Source organism: Sarcophilus harrisii, chromosome 2, assembly GCF_902635505.1.
Source record: "Sarcophilus harrisii chromosome 2, mSarHar1.11, whole genome shotgun sequence".
Taxonomy (NCBI): domain Eukaryota; kingdom Metazoa; phylum Chordata; class Mammalia; order Dasyuromorphia; family Dasyuridae; genus Sarcophilus; species Sarcophilus harrisii.
In genome coordinates, this window is record NC_045427.1 from 415,222,877 (window position 1) to 415,245,342 (window position 22,466).

The 22,466-nt window shown below is 34.8% G+C and overlaps 1 protein-coding gene and 1 long non-coding RNA gene across 2 annotated transcripts; one reads left to right on the forward strand and one right to left on the reverse strand.

Moving 5' to 3' along the window:
- Positions 1-840: 840 nt before the first annotated feature.
- LOC116421147 lies at positions 841-6,278 on the forward strand. Its single transcript, XR_004231453.1, has 3 exons — positions 841-972; positions 5,929-5,980; positions 6,177-6,278. It is a non-coding gene; the product is annotated as an uncharacterized LOC116421147 (long non-coding RNA).
- A 4,281-nt stretch (positions 6,279-10,559) lies between these two features.
- On the reverse strand, positions 10,560-15,071 carry SCGB3A2 (secretoglobin family 3A member 2). Its single transcript, XM_003756856.4, has 3 exons — positions 14,902-15,071; positions 13,160-13,347; positions 10,560-10,801 (listed from the first exon to the last, which is right to left on the reverse strand). The coding sequence occupies exons 1-3, from the start codon at positions 14,954-14,956 to the stop codon at positions 10,778-10,780; spliced, it is 267 nt and encodes an 88-aa protein (XP_003756904.3). The 5' UTR covers positions 14,957-15,071; the 3' UTR covers positions 10,560-10,777.
- Positions 15,072-22,466: the final 7,395 nt, after the last annotated feature.

Here is a 22,466-nt window from a genome sequence, read left to right on the forward strand (position 1 = left end):
GTCAAACTCTTTGATTATACCATGCCACCAATAGTTGGAAGTATTCTGTGGTCTATGTTTCATCAGTTTTTATGTTTTAACTTCCTATGACTTGTATTCTAGTGCTCTTTTTTTTCCTTGAGGCAATTGGGGTTAAGTGACTTGCCCAGGGTCCCACAGCTAGAAAGTGTTAAATGTCTGAGATCAAAATTGAACTCAGGTCCTCCTGACTTCAAGGCTGGTGCTCTATCCACTGGGCCACCTAGCTGCCCCTCTAAAGTCTCTTCTTAATTAAGCATCTAATAAAATACAAATTCCTCAAAAGCAGAAAATACAGAGTTTGACCCATGTTACATCCTCCTTGTTTTTAGTTTTGTATTGCCAGAATCTAGCACAAGGCCTTACACATAAAAGGTACTTAATAAAATGCTTATTGGATTGAATTGACAATGTCATGTTCTGTGTTCTAAAATCACTTTCAGCTGTGATATTCTGTGTTCTATTGACTAACTTTGCATGTTTTACATTCCTTCCTATTCTAATATTCTCTGTTTTCTTCCAGCTAGGATAGCCTATATTCTATGTTCTGAAATTTCATGTTCTAAGATTCTTTTTTGTTCTATAATTCTATGAACTATGTTTTAAGGTTCCTTCTATGTCTGACAATCTATGACATGCTGTAACATAGCTTTCAGTTAAGACAATAGCTATTTTCTAGTCTAATATACTAAGTGCCCATCTAGTTCTGATATTCTGACAGAGACAAAAATGTCTACAGAAACTCTCTGCAGAGAAAACAAATCAAGTTCAGTCTAATATTGTTGCTATTTTATGGAGCAAAATGACTGAGAAAACATTTTGGGTTCCAGGTGACAACAGTTCCAACTCTGATCAAAATGAAGACAAAGAAGTCACAGAAATATTTTCATTTCTGGGCATGGGAATTCTTGACTCTGTAGTGGACTATATTCTCAATACAATGTTCAAGAGCTCGTAAGTGATAAAACCAGAAAGACATCTCTTTAGGTTTCTATTTGCACTTTGTAGGAAATTTGGCAAGGAGTGGTTTGAAAATGCAAATGTGTATTTTTCCTTGTGGATTCCATAAGAACCAAGGTTAATGTCAAGTGAGGCTTAGGAGAAGCAGATAGATTTCTGCTTTGAGATCTACATGGGAATTTCAGTATTTACTCTTTTATTATTATACATGATCATAACCTTTATATGGATAATAGTGTATAGAGGAGAACAAGGCAAATTAGTGGCAGAGTCAAGACTAGACTCAAGGTTTCCCGACTTCCTATACAATGAGAAATATATGGAATGCAATTCAATAGAAAACACATTTATTATGTATCTACTATAAAGCAAATGTAATTCTAGACACTAGGGATAAAATGAAAACAATTCCTTTCCATCAAATAGTTTGTATTCTACCAGGGGAAAATAATATGTACACACATAAATACATATATTATATATTTATATGTGTACGCACATATATTTACATATACTTATTTATACATGTACACATATTTGTATATATATTAATATGTTAATGCATATTAATATATATATGTATGCATATACATAAATAAATGTAAAGTAATTTAGGGAGAGAGCTAAGAAGTGGGAGTAGAGAGGGAGAGTTAGGAACAATCTTAAATTCAAGATGGCATTTGAGTTGAGCTTTAAATGGAATGAAGAATTTCAAAAGGTACCAATGAAGAAAGATAGCATTCCAATCCTGGCACTGGAAGATTGTGTGAATGTGTGGAGAAACTGGAATGTTGTATACAAGAAATAGAAAGTAGGCCATTTTGGTTAGGAAATAGAGTATATCATGGGAAAACTAAGAGGAAAAAAGAATCAATCAAATGGCAATGGCGGGGTGGGGGGGGGGAACACTTGAGGCTTTCCCAATAAATATATTAGTAAACATGATATCCAATTCAATTAAATACAATAAACTTTTATTAAATACCTTCTATGTTCCAGACAGCACTAGAGATGAAATGGAAACAATCTTCTAAGTCCACACCTTTATACTGTCTATCTTCTATGTCATGCCTGGAATGTTCTTCCTCATATGTACCTCTTGAAATTCTTGCTTCTGTTTAAGAATGAGTTCAGGTGCTAACTCCAATGCAAGACACGTCCTGACTGTCAATTGTTATTTGAATTAGTTCTACAAATGCTAGTAACTAGATAACAATAAGACTAGAAAAAGAAATTAAAGGAATAAACATTGGGAAAAGAAGACAAAATAATCCTTGTTTAAAGATAGCATGTAAGTATTCTAAGAAAATTCTAGAGAGTCAACAAAGAATTATTATAATTACTCCTTCAGTGAAGTAGAAAGGTGTAAAATAAACTTTCAAAAACTTTAGCTCTTTTATATAGCAAGAGTTAAATGCAGAAGGGATACTAAAAAGAGAAATTCTATTTAAAATAACCTTTAAAATGCAAAGATTACTTATTGATCAGAGAAATGCAAATTAAGACAACTCTGAGGTACCACTACACACTTCTCAGATTGGCTAAAATGACAGGAAAAAATAATGAGCAATGTTGGAAGGGACACCAATGTATTGTTAGTAGAATTGTGATTTGATTCAACCATTGTGGAGAGCAATTTGGAATTACACCTAAAGGGCTATCAAATTGTGCATACCCTTTGATCCAGCAGTATCTCTACTGGGCTTGTATCCTAAAGAGATCATTAAGAGGGGAAAGCAACCCACATGTGCAAAAATTTGTGGCGACCCTTTTTGTTGTGGCAAGAAACTGGAAACTAAGTGGATGTTCATCAATTGGAGAATGGCTGAACAAGTTATAGTATTTGAATGTTATAAAATGTTATTGGTCTATAAGAAATGATTGGCAGGATGATTTCAGAGAGGTCTAGAGAGACTTAGATGAATTGATATTAAATGAAATGAGCAAAACCAGAAGATGGCATACATGGCAACAGCAAGATTATACAATGATCGATTCTGATAGACACGGTTCTTGTTAACAATGAGCTGATTCAGACCAGTTCCAATGGTCTTGTAGTGAAGACAATTATCTGCATTCAGAAAATTATCTATGTATATATTTTGAAAATAAAAGGCTATAATTTAAAAAATGCAAAGATTAGATAGAAGTCAATGTGACACATTCAAGATTTATATAACTATAGTTACAACACCCTTTTTCAAGAAAGAGAGACTAATTTAGGTAACAGAAGGAACATTATTTAGGGCTGAGCCACACCAATATAATAAAAATGATGTGCTACCTAAATTAATTAACATATTGAATACTTTGCTTCTCCAATTATCATAAGGATATTATAGAGAGAGAGAGAAAGAGAGAGAAAGTAATAGCCAAATTCATTTGGAGAAGTAAAAAATCTAGAATTTAAAGAATTTTTTTAAAGTAGCACTTCCAGATTTCACATTGTATGACAAAGCAACTATCACCAAAACTATTTGTTACCAGTTAAAAACAGAAAACTAAATCAATCAATTAACAAGTATTTAAGTGCCCACTATATGCTAGCTATTGTGCTAGGCATTAGAAATACACAGATGGATGGAAGTGGATTTCTTTGACAAAGAGACCTAATTCAGTTTCAATTGATCAATGATGGACAGAAGCAGCTACACCCAAAGAAAAAACACTGGGAAATGAATGTAAACTGTTTGCATTTTTGTTTTTCTTCCCGGGTTATTTCTACCTTCTGAATCCAATTCTCCCTGTGCAACAAGAAAACTGTTTGGATCTGCACACATACATTGTATCTAGGATATACTAGGACATATTCAACATATATAGGACTGCTTGCCATCTAGGGGAGAGGGTGGAGGGTGGGAGGGAAAAATCAGAACAGAAGTGAGTGCAAGGGATAATGTTGTAAAAAAATTACCCTGGCATGGATTCTGTCAATAAAAAGTTACTATAATAATAAAAAAATAAAATAAAATAAAAGTCTACTTTAAAAAAAAGAAATACACAGATGAAAATGCAACAATTTCTGCTCTCAAAGAACTTACATTTCTTAGGAGATATAATGTGTACATACATAAATATATACAAAGTAAATATAAGGTAATTTGGCAAGCAGGGTACTAGAACCTGGAATGATCAAATGAGGGAATGACATGAGCAGAACTTGAAAAGAAGATACTCAATTTAAGAGGCAGAGATGAGGACCAACTACATACCAGGCATGAGTAATTGATAGCCTGTACAAAGATGGAATGCTAGACAAGGTCAATTTAGCCATACCATAGAGTGTATACGTGGAATTAATGTAGCCAGGTTGTAAAAATTATTAAAAACACACAGAAGAGTTTGCTTCTCCGCTGGGGAATTGCTAAAAACACGATATGTGAAAGCAAAAAAAAATTATCAATCCATAAGAAATAGGAAAAATTAGGAGAGGCCTGGGAAAACATATGACCTGATACAGAGTGTTTTAAGTAGGACAACAACAGCAACAATAAAAATGTCTACATTGACAACAGCAATGTAGAGGAAAAGAAGAAAAAGTTACCTAATATTTCCTATGTAAATGTTGTGTATATACCTAGATACATGTTTTGCCATATGTTATAAGTTCTTTGAAGGCAGAAACTTGTCTCATTTGTGTCTTTCAAATCCTTGTCCTTAAGCATAAAGACTGACTGAATAATTATATCACTAAATAACCCTAATGAAAAGTTGATAAAATTCATCTGTTTCCTTTCACTGCAGAGATGGAGGAATCTGGGTGTGAAATATTACATATGCTCTCAAAGAAAGTTTTACTAATCTGTTTTTCTCATGTACACACATTTGTATTGCATATATGTGTTTGTATGTTGGTGTTACATGTTTTTGTTTTTCTCAAAGAGGATGGTGACATCAGGGAGGTGATGTCATGGCATGCATATATGCATATATATAAGTATATGTACATATGTGTGTATACATGCTTATATACATGTATATGTAAATATACAATTCAATACCTCTGAGAATGGTGACTTATGAATCCAACTCTTTCATAATACACACATATACACACATATCTATACATAAATACATATGTGTGTAAACACATATATATATGCATATGTATACATGCTTACATATATTTGTTACAAGAAATGTGTATATATAAATATATATTTGTTATAAGAAATTATTCTCTGAGTAAAGGAGGGAGAAGGATATATTTGGAATTAAAGGGCCTTCATAAAAATAAGACTTTTTTAAAAAAATAAGAAATCAACCAATTGATGTTTATTTAGTATTTATTTGCACATTTTGTGTGCAAAACCCTTTGGGGTTTGAAAAAAATAGCTCTGTCCCTCTACTTGGTAAAGAAATAAAGTGAGACCAATCCTCTCCATCAAGAATTTTATAGCCCAATCATATCTTTTAACAAAGAAGAAGACAATCCCACCAAATGATTTATTTAGAAATATAAACAGAGTATATAAAGAATCCCACTAGGAAGTCATCTTAGAACACTGAATGCTAAAAACAGAAAATTCTGTAGCATATGGAATGTTCAAGATAAAATTGAACTTAGAATGCCATAGTGACAAAGCTCCTTAGAACATTTATTTTTAATTATAAGAAACCATTTAATCAAAACTCCTAATTAAATGCATGAGGAAGTTAAATAACATGTCAAAGGTCACAAAGCACTTAGCTTCAGAGTTAATATTCAATCCCGGACCCTCTGATGTGAAATTCAGTTTTTTTCCTACTCCACCACATTGTCCCTGATATGCCTCATTAAAGACAGAACAACATTTCTGCAACTACAAAGAACCTTTAGAACACAGAACACAAACAGAAAGAGAAAAAGAGCTCTTGAAACAGAAAATAAAGTTTAGAAATCATCTTAGCTAGTGTTCTCACATCTCTTCAAATGTATATAATTTCTTGTGTTTATTCTTTCTTTTCAAGTGGATATATGAATTTGGGAGAAAAGTAAACAATGACTTCATGAAATTGGCTGGTGAGTTAAAGACTGATTTTTAATAACTAACTTTCAAGCCCACATAAACAATTCTTGTGTAGTGGCAAAAGCATTAGTTTAGGCATTGGGGAAACTGGTTTAAATCATAACTCTTAACTACTAAAACTATATGTCATGGGCAAGCCTATGTTTTTTTTTCTCTCTAAGACTCAATTTTCTATTCTGTAAAATATAGGAAAAAACAATTCCTAGTCCTGCTTTCCATGTCAGGATCAAATGGAGTGAATGTGACAAGAAAAGAGGAAGGAAGAAAGTACCAAGCATTTATTAACTACCTACTATGTACCAGGCACTGTACTAAGTGCTGTATAAATATTATCTCATTTGATCTTCAAAACAACTCAGGAAGGTAAGTGCAGTTATTGTCCCCATTTTGCAGATGAGGAAATTCAGGTTAATAAAGGTTAAATTACTTGCCCAATTACATCATAGTAAGAGGCAGCATTTGAATTCAGGTCTTCCTGACTCCAAGCCTAAGGTTCTGTTCAGTCTCTTATTTATGCTAGAGAGTGTAACTTCCTCCTTTGGGCAGTTCTAGGTGACACAGAAGACCTAAATTCAGATTTGGCATTAGACACTAACTAGCTATGTAAACTTAGGCAAGTCACTTAACCCTATTTGCCCAAATTCCTCATCTGTAAAATTAATTAGTTGGAGAAAGAAATGGCAAACCACACTAGAGTCTTTGCCAAGAAAACCCCAAACAGGATCATAAAAAGTTAATCAGGACTGAAAAAAATCTTTAAGAAGCTTTAACTTAAATAGAACAAAAATCTACTTCCTTGTAATGTTTTCCACTTCCCCCATCCCTTAGTATATCTTTTCTTAGACTGAGATACAAAGGTCGATAAGTAGAAGTATGAGGCTTTATACTTCAGTGCCTCTGAGAAGAGAATTCTATATGGGTGACATGAGTATCCAAATCTTTCCAAAACCAATTTTGATGAATCTCTTCTAGTGTCATTTTGCATAATAATTAATTAATATAAAGTTAATTCCTGGGAGAAATCTCTTAGAAGGTCCAGTGCTTGGTACACAGTTGGAATTCTAGACAAAAAGATCTGTATAATTTTAGATAATTTTTTAAAAAGATTTCTGTATGTCTAAGTATGGATCAGTTAGTAGTTTTTGTTTGTTTGTTTGTTTTGGGGGGAGAGTTAGGAGGGGGAGAGAGGAGGGAGACAGTAGAAGACTGTTTGCCTGCATCAATCATTTTAATCTATTCAGAAACCCTCCAGCATGGAAACTTCCTCTATGGAATCTCCCTCTAGTGGTGAAAATCAGAAATTAGCTGCAATATTTAATGTTATGAGAATTACCTGGATGCCCTAAAGGTAAGTTCTCAATGGGTACTGTGTGATAAAAGAAGCATTTGAAACATTCTGACACTAAGGCGAACACTTATTTCATGCGATTTTCTCTGAATCTAATAAGGTAAAATAATAGTGATAAATGTAAAGTTCTAAACTTGGGCTCAAAAAAATCAATGGCATAAATGTTGAATGGGGAAGACATGGTAAAAGAGCAGTTTCAGTGAAGATCTGCAGAATCTTAAAGGAACAAATCAACTGTGTGATTTGTCAGACAACAAGGATACTTCAATCTTATGCTGGGGATATTGCTATTATAATCCCACTGTTCTCTGTTTTGATCAGATGATATCTATAGATCATTATTTAGTTATAGGCAAAATACTTTAATAATGAACAGCACTATATTGAATTGATTTAAATAAAAATAGTGTAATGCTCTGGGATTCTTCAATAGAAGAGGCTGATATGGGGTTTGGGGACCATATTATATATATATATAACGATCACTTGAAAAACATGGGGATATGGAATTCAGAGATGATCTCTCTCTCTCTCTCTCTCTCTCTCTCTCTCTCTCTCTCTCTCTCTTCCTCTTCAATGCTTCTGGAAAATCACTCTTATTTTTTCTTCTGGAGCTTTATCTCAAGCTCCCATGCCAAAACTAGGTCTTTCTTATCCCCCAATTTCACTAGCTGTTCACTCCAGATGCCAGACCTATTGTCGGTGCCTAGAAAATCATCAGTTTCAGTCCTTTGGATCACCTGGGAAGGCTATGTACAATTGGTGCCTCTTCCAATTCAGAGCCCTCTGAACACAAAATAAAGTCCAAGAATTTAGATGCATGTCATTCCTGTGTCATGATGTTTCTATAGGGATGCTGATGCTCTTAGTCGGAAATATCATCACTGAACCATACTAAAATCTGTTTCAAGGGAAGGGGATATGTCTCAGTAACTCGATTTCTTGACAACAGACAGCAAAAAGCCTGGACCATTTCAGTTCCAACTTGTGCTATCAAAATCATTATTAAATGTTTGAGTATCCTTTCCTGTCTTCATCTCGTACCATGCAGAGATCTCAGATTTTCTCTCTTTTTAAAATTTATTATCTTATTTAATAGCTTATATTCAAAATCAGACTCAACGAATGGCTCTATATCTGGAGGCAGGAATACCTGAGTTCATATTTGATCTCGAACATTTACTAGCTATGTGGACAAAAGCTCATCACTTAACCCTGTTTGCCTCAATTTCCTCATCTGTAAAATGAACTGGAGAAAGAAACAGCAAACCACTCCAGTATCTTTGCCAAGAAAAACCTAAATGAGGTCACAGCAAATCATACATGATGGAAAACAGCTAAACAATAGCAACAAGGTCTGGATTTAAAATATCTTTCTACTTTAAAATTTTATCATTTAAATTCTAGTGTTCTCTTTCAAAATCCCTTCCAATATATGTTGATAGCACCCTCTTTAATACTACTTCCCAAATTGTACTCACATTACCAGACCAGATGCCCAGAGGATAGCTACCTAGGTTATCTTCTCAGGATTCTAGAGGCATCTCTAAAGGAGATGCTAAGATTTCCAATACTGTTGCTTAGAAGATTCCATAACTGTACCCTCTATTGCTTATCAGCCAGAAAAATTTGGTAAATATTTAGTATTTTAGTAAGCAAGTATAGCAAATACAGTCGTCACAGAAATATTCCCCTAAATTGAGAGTACATTATTCCTTTGATTAAATAAGGAGACAGTGGACACAGGCTGAAAGATCATATGTATGCAAAGTCTAAATTCAAAGTTGCTGATTGCTGAGAGATTTTTGCTCACTTCATAGAGTTCTCATGAAGCTAGTGTTAGACTTCTGTTGGACTCTCACAGTCAATGCTTTTCTAGAATTTTGAAGTTTCCTTTGCTTCGTTTGTTTAATTTGTTCTCAGGGTGTCTCTTATTTTCAACTGCAGATGCTGCCACAACTCATTCTTACTCCAGGATCCTTGTTACTAGATTTAGTAAACATTCAAAATTTTCCTCACTTTTGAAAACAAGTTCATTACCTGGTCAATAGGGAGGAAGAGGAGCTCCTGCTCTCCCCTCTTCCTAAAGGCAACCATCTCACCAGCCTCCTTCACTGCTCAAGTAAACCATTGCTCAGCTGATCAGGTGCTAAAATGTTTTATTTAGAGCTATCTTGCTATTTTATACATAGAAGTATATTTCTGATTTTTTCCATTAGTTACAAGGTATTTCCAATACACATGACCTAATGTCCTGTGACCCTTTTCAAATTGATAAAGAACGGTCTTAGAATGGGAATTTGGACCTTTTGTCATTAATTTGATGGGAGGACAAATCTTATTTTTAAACTATGATCTATGATATAAGGCTAATTTTAGGTCTAACATATTGTGGTTCATGTTCAAAAGCTCCTTCCTATTCAGGCACTATATTGTTGTTGTTTTTGTCTGCTCCTCATTTTCAAAGAGGACCCAATAACATCATGGGGGTAATGTCTTAAATCACATGTGAATTGGATTCAAGTGAGGCAGAATTGCACAAAGTATTCAGCCTCACTTTTTCTTCCAGAGTCATTAAAGTCTAGTGAAAAGACAAAAGTCAAGATCACTAGTAGTAGCCCAGGATACAGTGGGTGACCTTGGTGTCTTTGATGTCTGAAGAAGCTCTAAGTATTCCATAAGGCCTGCTTCAACCACTTTCATGATAATTGGAAAAAACTGTTTTCATCTGCCCATTCCATCAGGGGAAGTCTTCACATACTTAGGGTAGATATTCCCCTAACTCACTAATGGGTCTGAGGCTTTTTCGTTATCCTCAACCTGGTTTTAGCATGTTTGCCAAGGCAGTTTTACCAGGGGGTAGCCATTGTACCTGATACAGCTTCTTGGAGCCAAAAGTGAGAGTTAGAGGCTGGTGGATACCAAGAGTGAATAAAAAGCCTTGAAAAAGGCTCAGCAGTCTTCACATCAGACTTGCTTGTTGTCCAGCCCATACACCCCAAGTCACTGTATACTCTTGTTTTTGAAGGTCCTCCCAACTCTATTACTCTATATTCTAAGATCTGTGTCCTAAGGGCTCTTCTAGTTCTTCCATTCTACATTCTAAGGTGTCTTCAAGTTCTGTCATTCCATGCTCTATGTTCAAAGTCCATTTCTACCTCTAATGTTTTATGAACTATATTCTAAGGTCCCTTCCAACTAAAACATTCTATGATTCTGATAAATAATTCCTTTATAATTCTGAGAGTAGCCCTTCCCCTAACCATTTTCCTCCCATTCCCCAGAAATAGAAGACATAACAAGGAAAATTTTATCTAAGTGCTTTATTGATATAGTTCAGGATTTCTGGAGTCAGGTAAAAGATAAAACAGAAAAACAATAAGAGAAAGATAAGGGAAGATCCTGAAGTATTCCATTACTTGTTCTGTTCATCATCCTGAAATCATACCAGGTGGGACAAAGCCTCCTGAAAGGTAGAATAATCATGATGAAAAAAATTGCCTGAGATAATGTGGAGTGAAGCAAAAGGGACTGGGGTGACTGGCCAGAGAATCATTTTCCCTTAAGGCTTAGAAGCTGGCAATTAGTACTGTTCTGATGGAAGTACTAAAAGCAATAGCAAGCATTTAATATAATTGTTATAGTAATAAGATCTAGCATGCATATAATACCTTAAAAATTACAAAGTACATAATTTATTGTCTCACTTGATCCTCATAATAATTCTGTGAGATGTGATATTTTTATCTTTATTTAATAGACGAGAACTGAGACAGAAAGGTCAAGTGACTTGTGCAAGATCACACAGGTAATAAGTGATTTAGGTAGAATTCAAATTCAGGTCCTTCCTGACTCCAAGTCTAGTTCTCAATTCATCGGTACAAATTAATTGCCAAATAAATCTTCCCATTGCAAATTATTTTCCCTTCTCATGCCCTCCTGAGATCTTCCCAACAGCCTTCTCAGAGAGACAGAACACTAGTAGTTAGTTCCATCATAATGAGTAATGAACAGATTCAGAGACAGGAAATGCACCACCATATCTAATTAGTGACAGAAGTTGAACGCAGAGCCACATAATTCATTGACTTTCATTCCATGACTTTTTCCACTCAATGCACTCTAAATATCGATGATATCATTTTGCTATTTTATACTATGACTGCTACACTGTGGCACAGAGTATCATACACAATATGCACTTAAGAAGGGTTTCTTGAGTTTTAACTAAGGTTATCTTATATGGAGCCTTCAAGTAAGGGAGAAAAGCTCAGAAACCCAGGAGTAAAGAAATGTCAGCAAACCCAATTTTTCCCATTATGAGCAAACTTCAACTTATTAAGTATGAGAGATGTGACTAATAGGTCAGGGTTCTACCTCAAGTGCCCTGCTTCCCTGTTTAAAATATTGTAGTAACAATATACATCAACATACATACTTGGTAATATACTAAAATAAATACTATGTAATAATTTAGAGTAATTAGTAACAAATTGAAGAACTAATAATTGAAAGTTGGCTCCATGGTATCTTACAATAATAATCATGTAAATGCATAGTAACTACAATAAAGGTACAAGGATCATAAAGTAATTGTATAATAACTATACAATCATTGTATGGTTACTAGACAATGATTGCTAATATCTGTCCAATCAGTATATGTGACTACAGAAAGACTTCAGTTAACTGTACAATTGTTCTAAAATATCTGAACAATAACTATACATAATTATGCAATAACAACTATACAACATAAAGTCACTGGACAATTCTATCACTGTTATGTACAATTATAAAATTGTGATATAGTGAATGTGGTAACCGTACAATCCTTTGACAATGATTCAATGACTTTCCAACAGTAGTTTAGAGGTTGTATAGTAGGGTTGTTCAATTACTATGCAATTTCTATATTGTTACTATACAAAGACTATACAATGACAGGATTAATTGTATCAGAAGATAATAAGTATATATTCATCCCATGCAATGATTGTATAGAAATTGTACGGTTGTCCAAAGGCTGTAGAGTTACACTGCAATGATTGCAACTTCTCTAAAGTGACTAACAAGTCCTTTTCAGGAAAAGGACTTTTCAGGGCTAAGCCTTTTATGAAGTATTCTCTCTCTCCCTACTCATAGCATCTTCTTTTTAATGGCATCTTTCTCTTTACTGTAGCTAAATCTGGTTAGTCAACTAAATTTCTCTATGGATTTAACCTGAAAGTTAATGGCATGCATAAATACAATTTTATTTTACTTTTTTTTTTTTTGGCTGAGGCAGTGGGGTTAAGTGACTTGCCCAGGGTCACACAGCTAGGAAGGGTTAAGTGTCTAAGATCACATTTGAACTCAGGTCCTCCTGACTTCAGGGCTGATACTCTATTCCCTGCACCACCTAGCTGCCTTTTTTCCCCCTGAGGCAATTGGGGTTAAGTGAATTGCCCAAGTCACACAGCTATGACGTGTTAAGTGTCTGAGACCTGATTTAAACTCAGGTTGTCCTGACTTCAGGACTGGTGCTCTATCTACTGCGCCATCTATATGCTTCATGGCATATTCTTTTAATGAATTCTTCCAAACCCCTTTCCTTGGTAATCTTATTGCTGTTTCAAATCTATTTCATATTTACCACTCCTGGTACCTATTTTTATCTTCATTTTGTCTGTATCCTAAATAAACTTATCTTTTGGCAAAAAATTAAATAAAATAAAGTGACTTGGTCATACCTATATACCAATAGTATCATAGTTACAAATGAGGTAATGACTAGTGAGCACAGTGAAAAGTTGAATTGCAAGAGAACCCAAAGATTATTTACCAGCAATTTTTTAACAGCTTCAGAAGCCTCAGGACCCAGCTCATCCACACATTTCTTCAGTCCTTCAACCAAGTGCTCCACAGAGATGCCCAGTGTTTTCAAGACCATTTTCAGTGGATCAATAATGGTGAAGATGGTGTCCAGGGGCAGAATATTGTTGATGGGATTACCAATGAAGAATGCTGTAGCTGTAGAAAAATGTGTGGACCACAGAGCATTTGAGTTCCCAGGCAAAAATTCCCATCTCTAGATGGAAAAATACAACATCTTTAAGTTGTCAATTCCCTCCCTATCCACCACTATGTACCAGTCATGAATCACCCCATAACATAATTTTTTCCCTCCTGGAAAAAAAAAACATTATTCCTTTGCTTTTTGTCATGTCTAGCTTTTAAGATGCTGCTCTCATTAAGATTAGAAAGTTTAGCAGTGAAACTAAAAAGTAGAAATAGGAACAAAGATAATATAAGATCATAAAGAGTAGGAAATAACCTTGATAAATAAATCCTATACCCCCCCAAATCTGGATGTTCAAAGTGTACCCAACAGTAAAGGTGGAAACAGAAAGTGAGTGGGAAATACCTCACCTCCTAAAATAAAATAAAATGTAGAACTAGCAGAATATTTCCAGACCACCTGACAAGTGAGAAGTTCAGATTAAGACACAACTCAAGATTAAGACACTCTTTGTACCAGATCATACTGTGGACCTTCATGCTCAATTCACTAGATAAGACTTTCAATTTGCTTGCAATAGAAGAGGCTTATCTGTTTTCCAAAGACCTAAAGCTGGATTTCAGCTTTGACATTTGACATTTTTGACATTTGGAGATGGAGAACCTACGCTAAAATCCCAGTTCTGCCATGTACTACCTCTATGATCATGTACAGATCACTCACACTATCTGTACTTTAGCTGTCACTTTGGAAAAATAGGAGGGTTGTACTAGATGACCTCTAAAGTCACTTCAAGACTGAAATGTGTGATTCTGTGGAATGTTATACAAGTGTCTTTTCCTCTCAAAGACAGTTGTTCCATTTGCAAAATGAGAATAGTACTTTCTTGAACTCCCTTACATATAGGGATATTCTAAAGATGAAATGATATAAGTATGTAAATTGTTTTGGAAACCATAACGCATTGAGAAAACATTAGAAGTTCATAACATTCCTGTCGATTTCATATTAATTAATCACATTCTGTCTCTAAAATGGGGCAGCTAGATGGCCCAGTGGATAGAGTACTGGGCCCAGAGTCAAGAAGATCTGAATCTAAATCTGGCCTCAGACACTTACTATCTTTATGACCCTGGGGAAGTCTCTTAACCCAGTTTGCCTCAGTTTCCTCATCTGTAAAATGAGCTGAAGAAGGATATGGCGAACCTCTCCAGTATCTCTGCCAAGATAACACCAAAAGGGTGTCACAAAGAGTCAGACCTCCTGAAAACAATTAAACAACAATAACAACAACTCTAAAATATTGTTTATATTGATGTTATTATCCATAAAGGATGAAGAAACTGAAGCAGACTCTCTGAGCTCATCATATCTCAAACCCTCATTTGACAGAAAAAAAGAACACAAGGCCAAAGACTTGCCTGTGGTCATCCAGTAAGTTAATGGTAGCACTGGGACCCAAAACCAGGTCTCCTGAATTCCCATCCAGGTCCCATTCAATCTCTTAACAGCTATTTTTCAGTCCCCAAAATGTTTCAGAAATTTCTTCTGTTCAAACAACTTACCAGAGTAACTGCAGATGGCAAAAGTTACAAACAGAAAGATATGGCCCAGCTTCATGACTGCTATCTCTGGCAGTGACTTCTGAAATTCTTAAACTTTGGAAGAAAATCCCAATCAATGTATTGAACTTGGCAAACCTGAACTGCTGAGTGAACAACACACACACACATATATATATATATAGGCATAGAGTCCCCTTTCAACAACTCCAAGAACCCTTGACCTTTCAGGAATGATACACGGGTCATATTTCTCTAGCAAACAGACCAAGACTCCTTCCTCTTTCCCTCACGTTCCCGTGGGAATGGAAAATCTTCCTTAATGATTTTGCTACACAAGGGCCTCCTCTGGAGGAACAAAGATGGATATTCAAACATACTCCTACAGATACAATTTGGGTAGCAGCTGTTATAATTCCACTAAAGGCCATCTTCTTGTCAAGTGTGGTATACTTTTGAAAAGAGCATTGATTTAGGGCAAGAGGACTCAGGTTTCACTCTTCGTTTAGTCATTGTGTAGCCTTAGGCAATCCATCATCAACAAGTTTGTATATTCATCTATCATGTTTCAGCCTCTGCACTAAGTGTTAAGGATACAAGTATGATGGCTGAAATTAAAGGGATTTTATTCCAATGGGAAAGCCAACAAATATGTACATAAATGTATATAGTATAAATATAAAGAATATCAAAATAAATATATACCAGGCAATTAAATATATATTTTGGGAGGGAGGGAACTAGTAATTGGAAAATCAAGAAAGATTTTATGCAGAAAAATGGTGCTTGAACTTCATTTTAAGGAAGAAAGGGAATCTATAAGAAGAGGAAGACATGAATTATGGCTACAGGGATGACCTGTAGAAAGGCATAGTGATGAAACAATATCCTGTGAAAGGAATGGAGATAATAAACTCAGTCTGAATAGAACAGAGAGTTTGGAAGGGAAAATAATGCCCAATGATGCTAAAAAGGTAGATTAGGGCCAGGTTTCAATGAACTTTAAAAACCAAAAACTTATATTTTGTCCCAAAAGCAATAAGAAGCTTTTGGAATTGTTTGAAGAAAGGAATAACCAGGCCAAATCTGTGATTAAAAATGATGATGATGACGATAATGATCATGATAACTAATATCCATATAAATATTATCTCATTTATCCTCACAACAACCCTGGGAAGTAGATATTATTATTGTTCTCCTTTGTTCACATGAGGAAAATGAGGCAAATATTAGTGAATTAAATTACTTAGAGTTATACAGCTAGTAAGTGTCTGAGACAAGATTTGAATTCAGACCTTCCAGTCTCCAGGTTCAGAACTTGACTTATCCACTACATCGTTCACCTGCCTATTGACTAGATCATCAAGAAAATCTCTTTGGCTAAGAGTGTGTAGTAAATATTAGAAGAGAGACACTTGAGATCAAGAGACCAACTGAGAGGCTGTTATAATAATTTAGGTGAGAGCTAATAAGGGCCTGAACTAGCATGGTAGCTGTGTGAATATAGATGGAGATATGAAAGAGATTTACAAATTTGAAAAAGCCAGATTTGTTAATTGATTGGATATTAGGGATGAGGAAGTAAGGCATCAAGGGGATGCTGAGGTTATAAATTTGAAAGACTAGAAGAATAGTAGTGCCCTTGATAGAAATAGGAGAACCTGGAAGAGAGAAGAATTAACTCATTTAATTTGCCCAGATCTCAGTTTCCTCATGTGTAAAATGTGAGGCAATATGATCAATATTCAACTCTAAATTTATGATTTGTCCTAGAATCCTAGAATGTCAGAGGTAGCAGAGTCTTTGGATTCTGGAAATGCCTCTTCCCTGAACAGGAAATCCATTTATAACATCTAATAATAATGAATATAGCTTCCACTTATACAGTGACACTTAATAGCTGCATAACCCAGGGCAAGTCATTTTATTTTGACCTGCCTCATTTTCCTCCTATGTATAATAAGAATAACAATATTATCTATGTTTCAGAGTTGTTGTAATGATACAATTAGACAATATTGGGGTGGGTTTTTTTTACATTTTAAAAAATTTTTAATAATATTTTATTTTTCCAAACACATGCAACCATTCACTTTTGCAAAACCTTGTGCTCCAAATTTTTCACCCTGTCCTCTCCTTCCTCTCCCCAAGATAGCAAGCAATCCAATATAGGTTAAATATGTGCAGTTCTTCTAAACATATTTCTACATTTGTCATGCTGTGCAAGAAGCATCAGGTCAAAAGGGGGAAAAATCATGAGAAAGGAAAAAAAAAACAAGCAAGCATACAAAAAAGGTGAAAATACTATCTTTGATCCATTTTCAATTTCTATAGTTCTCTCTCTGGATATGGATGGCACTTTCAAATGCTAGCCATTATTTTGGCAAGTACTTTACAAACATCATCTCACATGGCATTTAGAGCACTGTATAGTGCTTATGAGATAGACACTACTATCATCATACCTATTTTACAAATGAGGAAACTGAGACCTGAGGAACTTAAATGATGTCAAAAGTATTAATATCAGAAGTAGGGTGATACTCACTACTTAGGTGACCAATGGTAGCTTGTCGAAGCCAACAAGACTTTATTTCAAATTCTACCTCTTGGTATTTATTGGCTGTGTGACCCTGAACAAGTTACTTATCTACTTAGTTCCTGATATACCTCTCTAAGATTCTTTCTTGCTAAGAAGATGCTAATATCCATTGGCAGAAGTTTTTCTACACTGGGAGGAAAAGTCCTATATCTCCATTCTTTCCTGCAGCAATGAAATTTTCCTTATCCCAAGGCAACTCATTTTACTTCCTTAGTTCTCAGTTTTCTCATTTGTATAATGAGAATATTGGACTGGATGGTCACTGAAGTCCCCTCAAACTCTAAATTTATAAGCCTATGAACTTGTTGAGAAAATGAATGGAGTTCTGGATTTGGAGTCATCTTGAGATATCCATTATCAGAGATTCACTACTAATCTGGTACAGCCCACTCTACTTTGATATAATTCTAATTTTTTGAAGTTCTTTTCCTTCTTGCAATCTGATATCTACCTTTCCTCATCCTCAGCTGACAACTCTTAATTCTACTCACTATTGTCAAGAAAAACAAGTCTATTACTCCTTAATGACAGCCCTTTCATCTGTTTAAAGATATTTATGAATTATCACTCCACTCCAAAGCTTTCACTTCCCTGATGTGAGTTTCTGTGGTTCTGTCATTCAAGCTCCTTTGAGAGATCCTCCTCTGGCTCTAGTATTTTTTCTGGTTGCCCTTCCATGAATGTGCTTCAGCTGATCACCGCCTCTTCTTAAAATGTGGTGCCCTAACTCGAGTTAGTTCTCTATATGTAGTCTTTTGAATGAAGAAATTATTAAGGTTCTGTCTTCTTTGTCTTCTCTTTCTATAAATGGAATCTAAGATTACTTAAACTTTTTGGCTATCATATCATACTATGATTTACATTGAGTTTGAGACCAAATACAATTCTCATGTATTTTTTACATGTCCTATTGTCTGTTCACATCTCCTCAATCCTATTTTGTTGTGTTGCTTTTCCAAACCTAAGTATAAAAATTTTCCTTTTATTCCTGATACACTATTACTTATTATATTAAGTGCATTATACCTCTCTCAAAAATTCACTTTAATTTTAGGGGAAGCATAGTTCTAGAAATTTGGCTAGAGGATAATCTAAATGTTATGTCTGTGTGTGTGTGTGTGTGTGTGTCTGTGTGTCTGTGTGTCTGTGTGTGTGTGATATTCCAGTAGTGAAATTTCTCTTTAACTTGTTTTTTGAAACTTTTGAAACTTGATAAAACTATGGTAATGCATATATTCCACAGAAAAGAAGAAAAGAAAAGGACTTAGGAAACAATATTGCTGGGAAATATTGCAGACATCAGAGCAGAATGGGATGATAGACCATAGAACCTGGAATGTCAAAGCTGAAAAAAGAAAGTTTAGAACAAAATATGTCAGAGCTGTAATGAAATAGAATATAAAGCTGGAAATGGCCTTCAATTCAACAAGAAAATATTGTGTCTACTAGATACCAAGCAGTGAGTTTGGTGCTAGAAATACAAGAATGAAAATGAAATAACTCCATTGCCTTCAAAGAGTTTACATTAAACTGGGAGAAATGACATGGTCCTAGAAATGATCAAACAGTCCACCTATTTTTCAGATGAGAAAAATGAGGCACTTTTTGGATGTGTCTTCAACTCAAAAATCCTATGAACTATAAATAATCCAGGACTTTGTAAATTGCAGAGTGCCATAAAATAATAAATTAAAAACTATGGAATGTGTTGACCTATTCTTATCCTTAACAAGTTCATCCCTTTAATGAAACAAAACCAACTCCCCTGTGACTTCCCCTCATTGTTCTTGTTCAGTTCTCTTGGACCAAGTAGAGCAAACTCCAATCTCTTTCCCATGTCAGCCTTTCAGATACCTGAAAGCAATCAGGACCTTATAGAAGTCATTTTATGTCTCCATTTACTCATCTAAAATGAGAAATTGAACTAGTTGACAGATTCCTGTAAAATCTAAATCCTAGCATTCTCTATTTCCCTAATAATAATTAATTTTCCAGATTAAAAATTCCTATCAAAATTGGAACTTAGAAATGATTATTCTGATCCCCCTCTTATTTCAGATGAGGAAACTGAAGCACCAAAGAGGAAAATATCTTACTTAAATCAAATCTGGTTTATAGATCAGAGGTGATAAGACCTTAGAGATGATCTAATTTAAATCTTACTTTACAGAAACTGAGACCCAGCACAGAAAAGTGCCTTGTCCAAACCATTTCCTTCCCTTTATCAGTCATTTTTCCCTTCATATTTCTTCTTGACCTAGAAAAATATAGTCTATGTTCCAAGCCACATCGCTCTGATACCACATCCCCACACTTTCATTGTGTCACCTAAGGAGCTGAGGAATGTCACGTTCACTAATCTTGGTGACTTCCAGAAAGAAATTTAGTTAAAGGTCCCAGTGGCCTACTGCCAAGATTTATTTCCCTATTTCAGTTTGGTTCGGTTTTGTTACTACTATTCTCATGATTGACAGTAGGGCAGTTGTCCAGTAGATGTCTGCATATTTGGAAAGGTTAAGAGGAAAGCAAATATTCAGCAATGATTACCCAGCCCAACCCTCCTCTACCCTAGACTTAGATGGTGAATTGACTTCTCATTCTTCATTTTTCCTCTTTCAAATACCTCTACTGGGATCTTCTATTCCTACTATTACCTTTCCCACTTTCCTGATAATCAACATATCCACCTTTTCCATACTTCCCAGTGAAGGTGATAAAGTCATCTTATCATTTTAGGAAATTGAAGTGTTTAGAATGGTAGTAGTTAATTTCTCATTAAATTCTGGAATCTGAGAGCTGAAAGTCTCTTAGAGGGCATTAATTCTTTTTTATATAGTTTTTTATTTTATTTATTTTTATATAGTATTTTATTTACAAAACATATGCATGAGTAATTTTTCAACACTGACCCTTGCAAAACCTTCTGTTCCAAATTTTCCCCTCTTTTCCCCCCATCCCCTCCCCTAGATGGCAAGTAATCCAATACATTTTAAATGTTAAAATATATGTTAAATCCAATATATGTATACAAATTTATATAGTTAATTTGCTGCCAAGGAAAATTGGATCTAGAAAGAAAAAAAAACTTGAGAAGGAAAACAAAAATGCAAGCAAACAATAATAGAAAGAGTGAAAATGCTATGCTGTGGCCCACACTCATTTCCCATAGTCCTCTCTTTGTGTATAGATGCCTCTTTTCATTACTGAACAATTGCAATTGGTTTGAATCATCTCATTGTTGAAGAAAGCCACGTCCATCAGAACTGATGATCATATAGACTTGTTTTTCCCATGTATAATGATCTCCTTGTTCTGCTCATTTCACTCAGCATCAATTCATGTAAGTCTCTCCAGGCCTCTCTAAAATCATCCTGTTGGTCATTTCTTACAGAACAATAATATTCCATAACATTTGTATACCATAATTTATGGTATATGCCATTCTCCAATCGATGGGCATCCATTCATTTTCCAGTTTCTAGCCACTACAAAGAGGGCTGCCACATTTTTGCACATGTGGGTCCCTTTCCTTCCTTTAAGATCTCTTTGGGATATAAACTTAGTAGTAACACTGTTAGGTCAAAGGGTATGCACAGTTTGATCACTTTTTGAGTATAGTTCCAAATTGCTCTCCAGAATGGTTGGATTTGTTCACAGTTCCACCAACAATGCTTCAGTGTCTCAGTTTTCCCACACCTCCTCCAACATTTTTCATTATCTTTTCCTGTCATCTTATCCAATCTGAAAGATGTATAATGGTATCTCAGAGTTGTCTTAACTTGCATTTCTCTGATCAATAGTGATTTGGAGCACCTTTTCATATGACTAGAAAGTTTCAATTTCTTCATCTGAAAACTCTCTGTTCATATCCTTTGACCATTTATCAACTGGAGAATGGCTTGATTTCTTAAAAATTTGAGTCAATCTCTATATATTTTGGAAATGAGGTCTTTATCAGAACATTTGAATGTAAAAATATCTTCCCAGTTAATTGCTTCCCTTCTAACCTTATCTGCATTAGTTTTATTTGTAAAAAAAAACTTTTTAACTTAATATAATCAAAATTTTCTATTTTGTGTTCAATAATGACCTCTAGTTCTTTGGTCACAAATTCTTTCCTCCTCCACAGATCTGAGAGGTAAACTATCCTATGTTTTTCTGTTTTATTTATAAAATCATTCTTTATATCTAGATCATGAGCCCATTTTGACCTTATCTTGGTATATGGTATTAAGTGTGAGTCAAGGCCTAGTTTCTGCCATACTAATTTCCAATTTTCCCAGCAATTTTAGTCAAATAGTGAATTCTTACCCCAAAAGCTGGAGTCTTTGGTTTTGTCAAACATTAGATTGCTATAGTTATTGATTATGTTGTCCTTTGAACCTAACCTATTCCACTAATGAACTGGTCTATTTCTTAGCCAGTACCAAATGGTTTTGATGACTACTGTTTTATAACATAGTTTTAGATCTGATATAGCTAGGACACCTTTATTTGATTTTTTTCGTTAGTTCCCTTGAAATTCTTGACCTTTTGTTCTTCCAGATGAATTTTGTTATTTTTTTCTAGGTCAGTAAAATAGTTTCTTGGGAGTGTGATTGGTAAAGCACTAAATAAATAGATTAGTTTAGATAGTACTGTCATCTTTATTATATTCACTCAACTTATTCAAGAGCACTTGATATTTTTCCAGTTGTTTAGAACTGACTTTGTGTGGAAAGTGTTTTGTAGTCAGAGGGCATTAATTCAACTAAACACGTACTTATAAGTGCCTTTGCTATGACAATCACTGTATTGGATACTAACTGGGCAACAAAGACAAAAACAAAATGGCCCTTCACCTCAGTGAAACTGCATTCTATTGGCACATATGCAAAAATGTGCATAAATAAGTAATTACTAGGCCTTTTGAAGGAGATGGGTCAGTGAGGAAGAAAAGGGGGGAAGGAGAAGAGGAGAGGGA

Coding starts and splice junctions, on each gene's coding strand:
- SCGB3A2 (XM_003756856.4), bottom strand. CDS start 14,956: ATGAAGCTGGGCCATATCTTTCTGTTTGTAACTTTTGCCATCTGCAGT. Junction 13,348..14,901: donor TGCCATCTGCAGTTACTCTG/GTAAGTTGTTTG, acceptor ATTTTTCTACAG/CTACAGCATTCTTCATTGGT. Junction 10,802..13,159: donor AAGCTGTTAAAAAATTGCTG/GTAAATAATCTT, acceptor TCTACCTTTCAG/GAGGCTTTGTCCCACCTGGT.